This window comes from Amphibalanus amphitrite, unplaced genomic scaffold, assembly GCF_019059575.1.
Source record: "Amphibalanus amphitrite isolate SeventyFive unplaced genomic scaffold, NRLGWU_Aamphi_draft 000770F_arrow, whole genome shotgun sequence".
Classification (NCBI taxonomy): Eukaryota; Metazoa; Arthropoda; class Thecostraca; order Balanomorpha; family Balanidae; genus Amphibalanus; species Amphibalanus amphitrite.
Genome location: NW_024882264.1, coordinates 223,183 through 237,306, shown reverse-complemented (window position 1 = coordinate 237,306; position 14,124 = coordinate 223,183). Strand labels below are relative to the sequence as shown.

Genomic DNA, 14,124 nt, shown 5'->3' with positions numbered 1-14,124 from the left:
GCGTGACCAATGTAGGTATCTGGACGGAGTGCGGCAGAGGCCCGGGCCGGCACTGCGTGCAGTATCGGCCCCTGGATCTCGGCAGACGCCGAAACACGGAGGAGACGCGTGGATGGGTACGGGCCGCCGGCCGCCGTGGTAAAATTGCACACCGGGCCTATCAGATATGCGTAATGCCGACCGGGCGGCCGAATGTAACATCGATCAGATACGGCCGGCGCCAGCGGGCCGATCGCAACTGCGGGATGGTCGACATTGCTTAATTGGAACGGAGTCGTCCCTCACCCTGTCTCCTAATTAGAATAGCGCTCCGGGCCTCATTAAGGCCACTCACAAGGCAGTGAAATTTTCCCTTTTTCTCTCTGTCGTGAGTCGACTCGTGACTTGTCCTCACCTCCCGCACTCATTTTCCTATGCCCACCACTGCCTACTATATACTCGTATTGTTATGCGGCATGAGCGAGATGGTGCTCTCGGGTAGTGGTCCCACCGCGTGGTGTCGGTCCGGCCGGACTCAAAATGTGTCCGCCGACCCTCCTGTGTGTCGGTCCGGCAGACCTGTCGGCGGAGTGGGCCGGTCACTGGCGGGGTCCGGCGGGATGGGCCGGTCGCGGGTCGGGCGGTGGATGATGCCCCTGGCATGGTCTCTGTGTGAACGCGCTGTTAGCGGCTGTGCGGCGGGTCGGCCGTCCGTCCGTCCGATCCTGCCGTCGGTGACCGGTGACCCGGCGGTCCCGGTGACCGGTGACCGGGCGGCCCTGGTGACCGCGCCGTCACCAGACGGACCGCTCCGGTGACACGGCCTGCCTGCACTCAGCACGGGCGCCGCGTGCTGGCGCAGCATTTTTAGGCCGTCTGTGAAAACATGGCGGCGTCAGCACGCGATGGGGCGATTTTTGCGCGCGCCGCCATCGCCGCAATGCGGAACAGGCCGTGTGGCCGCCGATTTGGTGGTGTCCGCGCGGCGACCGGTGGGCGGGTCCGCCGGGGGACTGCAGTCACCACACTGACCAAACGGCGCATTGCAGTGTGACCTCAGCGCCGGCCGGCGGCTCCTTTATAGGGCACCGGCTCCGGCGCTGTGGGATGTCCACTCCATCGCGGCGACCGGGCACCGACGGTCGGTGCACGACTTTTCTGATTGCTTTTCCAATGGCGTATGTACACGCTGAGGAATTTGACGTTTGATCGCTAAGTGATCGAATGCGGTAAGAGAGGACACGAGCTATCCCAATTTTTAAACACTTATTTGTAGCGGACGCCAAGTTATTGTTTTTGTCCATCTCCATTAGGAGTGTGCATGTATATTTTTCTGCATCTCAATTACGTAAACGCACGTAAGGCACGGAATATGCTTATAATGGCATGCATCATTGGGACACATGTGACAAACACCTCGGTGGCACTTCCTATAGCGCTATCCCGGGAGTCATCTGATGCCGAACAGCGTCGCCGTGGAGCTCCCGGATCGGACGGCGCCATAGTTCCGCGGGTCGCGCTCAGTTTGGGTGCTATTGATGCTATTGGTGCTAGGGTGCTTCCCGGCCGGTCAGAGCAGGGCTCTGCTGAGGGGCAGTTTTTCAGAATAGCTGCTCCATTCTCCATCTCATATTTCTGTTGAGCTGATCGTTATGACGTCACCCGGTCACATCACGAAGGCGGCCGGTCGCCGAGCTCAGCGCCCATTACGGGTCGAGTTTGGCCAGCGGAGGTGCTGGGGTCGCCCGTGGCGTCGGGTCAGCGGCGCCCAAACAGGAAGGCTGGCCGCCGGCGCCGGTCGGAGACAGCCGACTGACACGGCGGGTCAGACGCCGTGCTGAGTGGGCGCTGCGGACACCTCACCGCCGACCCGACCCGGACCGGGCCGGGCCAGGGCACCGCCACAGGAACGGGGCCCTGGCCGGACGGTCCCAGCGACAGCTCCGAGACACCCGTTATGTAACCAGCGGCGGTGGGCACAGTTTGGTGGGCCGCCGTGCGCCCCTGCATTGTATCTCCAAATCGGGGAGCAGCTATGTCTGGGGTGGTCCATCAGCCACCGTCCATCAATCACCGTGGGCGGCCGGACCGGGACGGCTGTCCGCGGCCGGTCGCCGGCTGCGTGCGCTCCGCGGACTGCGTGACCGTCGCTATTTCCTGTGCTGCCTCTGTCGGTACGCCGCTCCAAAAGTGTACCGAGTCACGGGTGAGCTGACCTGCGCCACCGGACAGTGACCTGACCTGGTCCTGCCTGCCACCGGACGGTGATCTGACCCCTGTCCTGCCTGCCTGCAGACAGTGACCTGACCCCGGTCCTACAGTGATCTGACCCCGGTCCTGCCTGCCCGCAGGGCGCAGACAGTGACCCGACCCCGGCCCTGCGCCACCGGACAGTGACCTGACCCCGTCCTGCGCCACCGGACGGTGATCTGACCCCTGTCCTGCGCCACCGGACAGTGACCTGACCCGGTCCTGCCTGCTGGACAGTGGCCTGACCCCGTCCTGCGCCACCGGACGGTGATCTGACCCCCCCGTCCTGCGCCACCGGACAGTGACCTGACCCGGTCCTGCCTGCTGGACAGTGACCTGACCCCGTCCTGCGCCACCGGACGGTGATCTGACCCCTGTCCTGCCTGCGTGCAGACAGTGACCTGACCCCGGTCCTACAGTGACCTGATCCCGGTCCTACAGTGACCTGACCCCGGTCCTGCCTGCCCGCAGGGCGCAGACAGTGACCTGACCCCGGCCCTGCTCCACCGGGCAGTGACCTGACCCCCCGGTCCTGCTCCACCAGGCAGTGGCCTGACCCCGGTCCTACAGTGACCTGACCCCGTCCTGCCTGCCTGCAGGGCGCAGACAGTGACCTGACCCCAGCCCTGCTCCACCGGGCAGTGACCTGACCCCCCGGTCCTGCTCCACCAGGCAGTGGCCTGACCCCGGTCCTACAGTGACCCGACCTCGGACCTACAGTGACCCGACCCCGGTCCTCCTGCCCGCAGAAGGACGTGCTGGAGTCGTCGGCTCTGAAGCTGACGTCCCGTGAGCGGCGCTTCATCAAGTTCGCCTCCGTGGAGCACCAGGGTCAGCTGTACATGACCACGCAGGACTTTATCGAGAGCATCACCGAGGCTGAGCCCAGGCGTGAGTGGGGATTGGCGAAGGGAGTGTTACAGGGATCGGTGGAGGGAGTGTTACAGGGACCGGTGGAGAGAGTGATACAGGCGGCGGACGGCGGGGAACTAGTGGGAGTGGGACAGGCGGCGGACGGCGGGAACTAGTGGGAGTGGGACAGGCGGCGGACGGCGGGGAACTAGTGGGAGTGGGACAGGCGGCGGACGGCGGGGACTAGTGGGAGTGGGACAGGCGGCGGACGGCGGGGAACTAGTGGGAGTGGGACAGGCGGCGGACGGCGGGGACTAGTGGGAGTGGGACAGGCGGCGGACGGCGGGGAACTAGTGGGAGTGGGACAGGCGGCGGACGGCGGGGAACTAGTGGGAGTGGGACAGGCGGCGGACGGCGGGGACTAGTGGGAGTGGGACAGGCGGCGGACGGCGGGGAACTAGTGGGAGTGGGACAGGCGGCGGACGGCGGGGACTAGTGGGAGTGGGACAGGCGGCGGACGGCGGGGAACTAGTGGGAGTGGGACAGGCGGCGGACGGCGGGAACTAGTGGGAGTGGGACAGGCGGCGGACGGCGGGAACTAGTGGGAGTGGGACAGGCGGCGGACGGCGGGGACTAGTGGGAGTGGGACAGGCGGCGGACGGCGGGGAACTAGTGGGAGTGGGACAGGCGGCGGACGGCGGGGACTAGTGGGAGTGGGACAGGCGGCGGACGGCGGGGAACTAGTGGGAGTGGGACGGACGGCGGACGGCGGGGAACTAGTGGGAGTGGGACGGACGGCGGACGGCGGGGAACTAGTGGGAGTGGGACAGGCGGTGGACGGCGGGGAACTAGTGGGAGTGGGACAGGTGGCGGACGGCGGGGAACTAGTGGGAGTGGGACGGACGGCGGACGGCGGGGAACTAGTGGGAGTGGGACGGACGGCGGACGGCGGGGAACTAGTGGGAGTGGGACAGGCGGCGGACGGCGGGGACTAGTGGGAGTGGGACAGGCGGCGGACGGCGGGGAACTAGTGGGAGTGGGACAGGCGGCGGACGGCGGGGAACTAGTGGGAGTGGGACAGGCGGCGGACGGCGGGGACTAGTGGGAGTGGGACAGGCGGCGGACGGCGGGGAACTAGTGGGAGTGGGACAGGCGGCGGACGGCGGGAACTAGTGGGAGTGGGACAGGCGGCGGACGGCGGGAACTAGTGGGAGTGGGACAGGCGGCGGACGGCGGGGAACTAGTGGGAGTGGGACAGGCGGCGGACGGCGGGGAACTAGTGGGAGTGGGACAGGCGGCGGACGGCGGGGACTAGTGGGAGTGGGACAGGCGGCGGACGGCGGGGAACTAGTGGGAGTGGGACAGGCGGCGGACGGCGGGGAACTAGTGGGAGTGGGACAGGCGGCGGACGGCGGGGACTAGTGGGAGTGGGACAGGCGGCGGACGGCGGGGAACTAGTGGGAGTGGGACAGGCGGCGGACGGCGGGGACTAGTGGGAGTGGGACAGGCGGCGGACGGCGGGGAACTAGTGGGAGTGGGACAGGCGGCGGACGGCGGGGAACTAGTGAGTAGTGGGAGAGTGGGACAGGCGGCGGACGGCGGGGGACTAGTGGGAGTGGGACAGGCGGCGGACGGCGGGGACTAGTGGGAGTGGGACAGGCGGCGGACGGCGGGGAACTAGTGGGAGTGGGACAGGCGGCGGACGGCGGGGACTAGTGGGAGTGGGACAGGCGGCGGACGGCGGGGACTAGTGGGAGTGGGACAGGCGGCGGACGGCGGGGACTAGTGGGAGTGGGACAGGCGGCGGACGGCGGGGACTAGTGGGAGTGGGACAGGCGGCGGACGGCGGGGACTAGTGGGAGTGGGACAGGCGGCGGACGGCGGGGAACTAGTGGGAGTGGGACAGGCGGCGGACGGCGGGGAACTAGTGGGAGTGGGACAGGCGGCGGACGGCGGGGAACTAGTGGGAGTGGGACGGACGGCGGGAGGGATATGGGGAGGGGGCGGACGGCGGAGAGGATCTGGTGTAAGGACTAAGCAGTGAAGCATGGGAGGTGGCGGGAATTTGCAGGAGAAAGGGACAGTCATACGGGAGATTCCAGCGCCGCTGGGGCCATGTGCCCGTTGGAATTGGTACGTGGAAGTGCCGTTTTCCTGGCTGGCTTCGGCCTACGCCCCTGTCGCGTGCTATTAGTGGCATGTTGATCTGTCACTGTTTGTGGGGCTGGCTCTGGCATGTCTATGGGAGCGATGTGTGCGGTGATAGGTGCCGTTTTGTCACATTCCGCGGGTAGTGCGGCGCTGCCGCCGTGTGGTGCCGTGACGCCAGGGCTGGTCGGTGCGGCGGGCTTCCACGACCACCGGCCCGGGGCCAACCGCCGTGTAGCCGGGCCGGTGGTGGTGTCACACAACCCCACGTCAGGTGGCCCCTCTGCTTCTGTGACTGTGTGCCCTCTGACTGTGTGCCCTGTGACTGTAACTGTGACTGTGACTGTGTGTCTTGTGAATGTGACTGACTGCGTGTACCCGCCGCCGCCGTTGCAGCTCGCCTGAAGCGGCGCATCCTGCTTCCCCGGGACCTGGACCACTTCTACGCCGTGACCCCGCGGGCCAGCAAGAGCACCACGCACATGTTCCGAGACCTGCACGACACGGGTAACTGCTCCGAGCCAGCTGGGTCACAGGGCGCCCACCTCAGCTGGGTCACAGGGCACCCTCAGCTGGGTCACAGGGCACCCCCAGCTGGGTCACAGGGCGCCCCCAGCTGGGTCACAGGGCACCCCCAGCTGGGTCACAGGGCGCCCCCAGCTGGGTCACAGGGCACCCCCAGCTGGGTCACAGGGCGCCCCCAGCTGGGTCACTCACAGGGCACCCACCGGCCGCGGGCCCGACCTCCTCCGGCCGTCGGGAGACGGCGGCCCGCGCTGGGCTTTCCGCTCCCGCACACCGTGTGAACCGCTCAGTTTGGTATGCCCTATGTGTCAGGGAGGAGCGGGCGCCGCCGGCCTTTCCAGTTTCCACCCTTATCGCACTCGGCCTGAATGTGTGGTAGGCGGGCGGGCTTGAACTGCTTGGTGAATGGTAGGTATGCTGCATTTTTGTGCGAGCGTCGTTGTAGATTCAGAAAAGTTCGGCGGTGCTCTGTGAGTCACGGCGGTGGCTTGCAGGGCGGCGCGGGAGCCGCCGCGGCCCGCGCGCCCTCCCTGTGATCTACCGACGGCAGGCATCTCGGACTGAGTGGCCGCCGCCTGCCAGCAGTCGTTTTCTGGTCAGCGGGTTTTATCATCCATTGCCACGTCGCGGCCTCTGGGGCGGCCGTTGATTTACAAAGATACCCGCCAGTGGCCAGGACCTGTTTCGGCATGTCCGTGACAATTATGCATACTAATGAATCAGCGGCCGGCCGGCCGGCCCTCCGTACCCGATAGTGTTTCCGAACAATACGGCCGTATCTGAGGATCGCGCGCCGCCCCTCAGACGGCTCATGTCGCAACTGGAGCGGGCCGCTCGTCAGGCGGCGACGGCCTTCCGGGACGGAGCGACTGGCAGACGGGCCGGCCGCCGGCTCCGGCCGAGGGCCCCTCCTCCTGCACACGGTGGTCGAGAAGCCCCTTCACTCGCTGGTCGCCGGTTTTCTGCTGCGCCCGGTGTCCTGAGACGATGGCGGCCCCCATGTGCCCGGTCGTGGGCCCCTGCGCGCGGTGGTCGGTCCCCGATGGTCGTGGAGCGCAGTGCCGCTGCCCGCAGCGGTCGGCGGCAGAGCGCAGGTCGGCGGCGGAGCGCAGGTCGGCGGCAGAGCGCAGGTCGGCAGCAGAGCGCTGGTCGGCGGCAGAGCGCAGGTCGGCGGCAGAGCGCAGGTCGGCGGCAGAGCGCAGGTCGGTGGCGGAGCGCAGGTCGGCGGCAGAGCGCAGGTCGGCGCCGGCCGGTAGAACTGGTGGGACCGGGCCGCCGGAGGTCGGCCGGCCGGCCTTGGTGCGCGCCGTCACCGGCCAGTTGCGTGTCCCCGGGACCGCCGGGGCCGCCGCTACCGGCCGCCACTCCTGCTGTCACTGCTACTGCCGGCCGCTACCGGCGCTGTCACCGGCTGTCACCGGCTACCGGCCGCCGCTCCTGCTGTCACTGCTACTGCCGGCCGCTACCGGCGCTGTCACCGGCTGTCACCGGCTACCGGCCACCGGTGCTGCTGCTGCCGTTGCTGCTGCCGCTGCTGGTGACACCGCCGTTAATCAGACCGGCGTCACGGACACAGGTAGATCCCCAGCGCTTCCGTCACTGTCTGTGACACAGTATGTCTGACACTGTCTGCCAGCCGCCCGGGGCGGTACGGACGGTCAGGGGGTCTCCCGGCGTGGTACAGATGGTCTGACATTCTGTGCACTCAGCCTGCTGACCTGCTTGCTGGACACTGTACAGGGTGTCCGGATAGTTCTGGCGCTTTTCAACATTTTCTAAAACAAATGCCATTGGTTCATAGATACTAATCAATGGATCAAAACAATGACCAGGGACACCAAGCCACATGCTTCCGCTACGTGCTCATTCAATGTAACCATCGCCGGCGCCGACGACGGCCTCGACGTAGGGGAGGAAGCGTCTGCGGGTTTTGACGATGCGGGGCATTTCCAGGTCCTCCCATGCTGTCATGATGCGAGTCTTCAGCGACTCCAGGTTGGGGTGAGAAATGGCCTAGATCCTGTTCTACAAAACGCGTAGCACGCCTTAGTCGAGCGGGTCAGGTTAGGAGAATAAGGCGGCCTGATCTCATTTCGCCACGGTGATCTGGCCCGGCAAGCTCCTCTGTCAGTTTAGCTTGAATGGCAGCGGCGTTGTTGGAGGGTGCTCTGTGCTGTTGAAATGCGAAGTGACCCGTAGGGCATGTCGTCTTGACCCTCGGGTTGATGTGGCTGTCCAGGAACCCCTCGTGGGCCAGCCTGTTATTCATTTATTCGACATTGACGAAGATGATGGGACATTTTTGTCCATCAGACCCCCGCACTTTCTTCGATTGCCGCGCTGAAATGCTGCTCCGTTCCCATATCGCGTTCGAAACGGTCTGAGGATATTTTCTAAGGAATTCCCGAGTCGAAATAAACCTTTACCTGCTAAACCATTCATCGAAAAACGCCGCATCGCGCTGCAGCTCGAGCCTCGTTCAAGTCGCACCCGGCCGCCGCGCGCAGGCATTCAGCGACAAGGCGCATCTTCGCCCATCTACCCATCACTGAAAACGATTTCAAGGTCATATTTACACGACCTCTGGCTGAGCAATCAACGAGGGGTCATGTCTGTGATGATTGGCTGAATGTCCAATAATCACAGCGCGCGTTACACGGCGTCCAAAAGAAGCGCCAGGACTTTCCGGACACCCTGTACACTGCACAGGCGGCCAGCCGTCCCCGGTTGGCTAGGCCCTGCTCTGCGCGCCTGGTTTGGATAGTGGCAGTAACGGGCCAGAGTGCAGCGCCCCCCGGCTGCACTCGTTGGCGTACACGGCGCTGCGGATGTGATTGAGTCATAGGGGGTATTAATGTTACTTTTAATTGGCATTAGGTCACCGTAATTGACTGACGGTAATAAGTGACTCTTAGCTTCCGTTGCCGGCAGTGCATTGTTGTTGCTAATTTCCTGTCGCACTTTACCGCCCATGTCTGTTTTTACTGAATGAGTCTGTGCCAGCTGACCCGATGTTGCGATAGTGTCGCTGACGGTAATCGGTTCGGTGACTAGCGCGGCGGACTAGGTGTGTCTGACGCCGCGCGCCGCGCTGTTCCAGGCATCATATCGTACACCGAGTACCTGTTTCTGCTCTCCGTTCTCACGAGTAAGTTGACCTCCGGCCCGCTGCCGGCCGTGGCCGTGACTCACTGCTGTCGCTCATTATTGTATAACCGCTGTTTTCCTGAAAAGTGGTACTGATGTGTTTCCCTTCCCTGCGCTTCGCCTAGTCTAGGGTTTCCCCTACCGTTGAACGGTCGCTAAAAGTGTGAAGCCTCTTTCCGTCATTGAAACCACAGACAGCACTGGCGCACGAACCAAACCGCTTCTCTCCAAAAATTCCGGCCCTGTTTTCGACTCCAACTGTGACTTCTGTTGTCCAGTTATCACTAAAAGGGGATTTTCGGATTCGTTGAAGTTGAATGCAAATGCCTGGAAAAAAATCACTGTGAATTTTGTTTCGAATTGCCGTTTGTTGTCTTTCAAAGTGTACAGTGATCTGTTATTATTGTGCCGGTCGTTTGTTTCGGCGGCGTGCCCCTGCGCCCCGCGCCACCGTCTCACCCCCGTCTCACCGCCACCTCACCCCCGTCTCACAGTCAACTCACCCCCGTGTCACAGCAAACTCACCCCCGTCTCACCGCCACCACCTCACCCCCGTGTCACAGCCAACTCACCCCCGTCTCACCCCCGTCCCACCCCGTGTCACCGCCACCTCACCCCGTCTCACCGCCACCTCACCCACGTCCCACCCCATCTTACCGCCACCTCACCCCCGTCTCACCGCCACCTCACCTCCGTCTCTCCGCCTCTCACCGTCTCTCGCCGTCTCCCCAGAGCCGGCCACGGGGTTCCGGATCGCCTTCAACATGTTCGACACGGACGGCAACGAGCGTGTTAGCCGAACAGAGTTCCTCGTGGTACGTACCGCTGGGGACGGAGAGAGCTGTTCGGGACGGGGGAGGGGGAGGGGCGGCTGCTCGGTCGGACCCTGTGCAGTCTGATGGGCAGTGTGGGACCCTGTGCAGTCTGATGGGCAGTGTGGGACCCTGTGCAGTCTGATGAGCAGTGTGGGACCCTGTGCAGTCTGATGGGCAGTGTGGGACCCTGTGCAGTCTGATGGGCAGTGTGGGACCCTGTGCAGTCTGATGGGCAGTGTGGGACCCTGTGCAGTCTGATGGGCAGTGTGGGACCCTGTGCAGTCTGATGGGCAGTGTGGGACCCTGTGCAGTCTGATGGGCAGTGTGGGACTCTGTGCAGTCTGATGGGCAGTGTGGGACCCTGTGCATGTGCAGTCTGATGGGCAGTGTGGGACCCTGTGCAGTCTGATGGGCAGTGTGGGTCGGACCCTGTGCAGTCTGATAGGGCAGTGTGGGACCCTGTGCAGTCTGGTGGGCAGTGTTGGCTCTCTATTGACTCACCGAATGGGGTAATGGGTGGGTAGGGTAGACAACGAGACTAACTGCTGGAGGGTAGCATTGAATTTTGACGGAAGTTGAAAGATCACAGTCGGTGTCTTGGTGATATGATAACATCTATGTTAAGTTGTTATCAGACAACACATTCATATTTATTTATCCGTATAAAGTTATTGTGTTCGTCTGACTTTTTGCTTTGAGGTGCTATTAAATATCGAGAAGTACATTTATGTAGAAAATTCTCTCCACCCTTCAGAATCGCCCTCGCAGCAGTGAAGAAATGAACTAAGTTAGCGTCATTTTCTTCCAGCCACCATTGTTAATGTTCATGCAGAGATAGTGTTTTGTCAGTGTGGGGATCGTGCTCCCCGATCGTCCCCCTTTTTACTGCCGCTGTTGATACAGTCTGCCGGCGTGTATGACCTGTGTGCTGTCTTGATGCGCCCGTCTGTGGATGTGCGTCTGTGACCGGTTAACCAGAGGACTTAGGTCGGTAACTGAGGACTGGAGAGGCGCCAGCGCTGCACATACCCCACTGTCGGCCCCCTCTGTCTCCCACGGCTGATCGGACCTCTGTTTTCCGCTTCTTCTTCTCTCCTTGCGCTCTTCTCTGCACTGTGTATACGTCGTTTTGCCTTTCTTCTCTTCTCGTCTGCGTCTGCGCTGCCCTGCTAAGTGGTCCCTCTCTGTGTCGGGCGTGCACCATACTACGGACTCAGCCGAGCACGGACGCGGCCGCACCGCTCCTGCTCCCAGTGAGACTGCCCGGCGACCTGCAGTGACCCGCAGTGACCGGCAGTGACCGGCCGTGACTGGCCGTGAGGGGGCGCCACGGGCCAGCTGCGGCGGGGACGGGCGGCGCGCCGGCCGGCCGGCCGCGCAGGGGGCGCCGCCGGCCGCGCTGCGGTGGCGCTCCTTCAGTAGAGACGGGCCGCCGCGCCGAGCGCCGGCCCCCGGTCCGTCGTCTGTCGCCCAGTCGCTCCTGCATCCGCCTGTGTGTGCCACTGTGCCCACATCCTATAACTTTCGACATCGAGACAAAGCCTATTAATTGGGACAAACTGCCTGTAGGCGGCCCCGCAGAGTGCACGAAATCGCCCAAGGACCGGCGACATACTATTCGGACACGGCGAGAGCCTGCCACAGCGTCCCTGCCCCCGCCGCCGCCCCCGCCGCCGCCCCGCCTCTGCCTCGCCGCCACCTCGGTGACCGTAGCTCTGTAACTGCAGATATTGCGTCTGATGGCACTAAACATGCTCGAGGAGCTGCGGGTAACGTTATCAGACGAGGAGGACTACCAGCGCACGCGCGCCGCCGTGAGTTGCCCCGCCCGGACCGAACCCGCCGCCGCCGCCGGCCGCTCTGTCTCTGTCTCTCGCTGCTCTGGCTCTCACTCACCCACTCTGCCTGCCTGTGGTCTCTGCGGCGGACCGGCTTTCGGGCTCAGTTTGGCCGTCTGCGCTCGGTCTGCAGTGCTGTCGCCTGCCGGGCCGCGCCCCGTCCAAACACCGACCTGTCAACTAAAGCCTCGGCGGGCACGCTGCCTCAAACTGCCTGCAGACCCTCGCGCCTGTGTCACTGCTTCGGGCTGTAATTTGGCCCTCGCCTGCACCGGCTTGGCTAAGGGCTCACCGAAATCTAGCGTCAAACACTAGCGCGGCGCCAGACACTAGTGGCGCGGCGTCATATACTGTTGTGGCGCGGCGTCAAACACCGGCGCGGCGTCAGACACCGGCGCGGCGTCAGACACTGGCGCGGCGTCAAACATTGGCGCGGTGGGGCTCACCCGACCATAGAGTAGCCGTATCTTGGGCTGTTTCATGCCCGCCTAGTCTTCACTGCAGTGGTGCCTGAGTTCGAGCAGTTGACACTAACTTCTTGCTGATCTGAATAGTGCTTAGAGCCTTAGAGCCTCTAAACAGGATGCGAGGTGCAGCGTTTTAAGATCCGATTGCTGGGCGTCAATTGACAATGAACCGGCTCAGTGTCCTTCAGTGGCTAATGGCCCTGTGGAGTGTCGTCTCTGGAAGACCATGGATATTTTATCGAGCTCCGGCGTACCTGATGGGCTGCCGCATTATATCCGGCAAACTTGAAAAATTCAAGGTTGAAGGCACAGATCCACTCAGAGGCTGCCAAATTCGGCCGCCAAGTTACCATTAAACACGGAGTGACTTAACGGGCTATGCGGGCGAATGTAAGGCCAGCCATGTTGATTGTCAGGGAGAGGGGGGAGGGGGTGGGAGTAGACGAACTCGGCTCCGTCCATCCTAAATCAACCCCTGCCTCCCGTCACGGGGGCTGTCACCTCCACCAGGGGCGCCCATTGGACCATAAGTATCGCACGAGCACCCATTGGACCCCGGTGATGAGGCCATAGAACGTCCACTAGGCCCCGACCAGGGTTACACTGTAATACCGCTGGCGATGAGTAGGGGAGAGTGGGGTAAGATGCCCAGGGTGGGAAAGACGCCCCACCCCCTCTAGCGGGGAAACAAAGAATCGAACCTGGAAATTAATGTTCTTAGCGTAAAGCGGAAGCCTGCCTTGTTAACTGCACAAAAATTTGCGAAGCTCAGTTGGGCAACGGCTGGCTGGTGATTGCATGTTTTTTATTTGCTGCTTTCAAAAAATATTTTAGCGTCAAAACATTGTAAATATCAAAGAAGGTAGATAATTTTTGCGTCCCTTGCTATAGTCGTGATACATGAACATGCGTGTACTGTGTCCCAAACAGTTTGTTTCAGGGTGTAGTTTTATGGCTAACAAATTGTGCTGATTTAATGTTACTTCGGTACCTTGGGGTAAGATGCCCCCTGTCCTGATGGGGAAAGACGCCCCCCTAAATCCGTAGGCTGTCCTTCAAGCAGCCCGTCAAATCATTTATTACATACTTGTGATGAGAGACAAAAGCCGATCTGGGACTATTGAGAGTCCGGTACGGTCGGGTGCTCCCCATGCCGGTCTCTCGGCCCACACAGCGACTTTTTGGGCGGCATCTGACTCTGAGAGCCCTCACGACGGCCTCTGTGGGCCCCATTATTGGTTCCAGGGCCCCTCACGACATCCTTTGAGGGCTCCCACGTTGGCTCCACGGGCCGCGCTGGCATCTGAGGTCCCCACGATGGGCTCGAGGGCCCTCAAGCATCATGAAGACCTATAAGGGCCCCACAGTGGTCTCCGAACGCCACCACGGAGGCTTGTTTGGCCACGCTGGACTATGATGGCCCTAACGATGACCTCTGAAGCCCCTTACGACTACTTTTGAGGGCCCTTACGATGACGTTTGGTGTCTACTGCAGGCTCGAAGGGACTACTGATACTGATTCGTTCAGGCGATTCACGTGCCTATTTATGTCACTTATAGTGCAGGGGGCATCTTACCCAACGCCAGGGGGCGTCTTTTCCACCCTGTGGGGTAAGATGCCCCCTTTCACTTCTTCAGGAAAATGCTTAATAGCAAAAAAAGTTATCATATTTCAGGCACGAAAGTGTGATATTTTTGGAGAAAAATGATGTCGGCTTCCGTTGAAACTCCAAGTTTTGGCTTTCCGATCGTCATTTTCGAATAATATATGACATAGTCAAACCCTGGGCATCTTTCCCCACTCTCCCCTACTCTGAAGAGGTATGCCCCTAGGCCCCGGCCTCGGCCCAGTGGACGCCGGCGGCCGTGCCTGGAGCTACCTCGGCGATAGTTCCATTTTGCCGGGCCAGTCATGAGCCAGCTGTATCTATGGCCGGGAGCGGCGGGATCAGCCGCCCAGATATCAGATACCGTCCACCCGCGGACGGCGTTCTCCGTAATACAATTTCATCGGAACTCTTTATGGTAGCGAGTTCGGATAGTCGCGCTCGGCCCAGTTAACACTGCCATTTTCACCAGACGTTGCCTCTTTATTTGGTGACA

At 62.3% G+C, this 14,124-nt stretch overlaps 1 protein-coding gene across 10 annotated transcripts in view; it reads left to right on the top strand.

Moving 5' to 3' along the window:
* LOC122365881 (calcium uptake protein 3, mitochondrial-like) overlaps positions 1-14,124 on the top strand; it is a 51,608-nt gene that overhangs the window by 18,715 nt on the left and 18,769 nt on the right. For 6 of the 10 annotated variants that reach the window (XR_006253808.1, XM_043337480.1, XM_043337478.1 and 3 more), the window contains exons 2-6: positions 2,979-3,120; positions 5,626-5,736; positions 8,855-8,902; positions 9,634-9,716; positions 11,444-11,530. Coding sequence is in view for 9 of the 10 variants with exons in the window: in XM_043337480.1 (XP_043193415.1) it covers positions 2,979-3,120; positions 5,626-5,736; positions 8,855-8,902; positions 9,634-9,716; positions 11,444-11,530 (471 nt within the window). In the remaining variant the exon portion in view is untranslated. The remainder of the gene's footprint in view (positions 1-2,978; positions 3,121-5,625; positions 5,737-8,854; positions 8,903-9,633; positions 9,717-11,443; positions 11,531-14,124) is intronic. The other 4 variants (XM_043337485.1, XM_043337484.1, XM_043337483.1 and 1 more) reach the window with 1 other exon arrangement.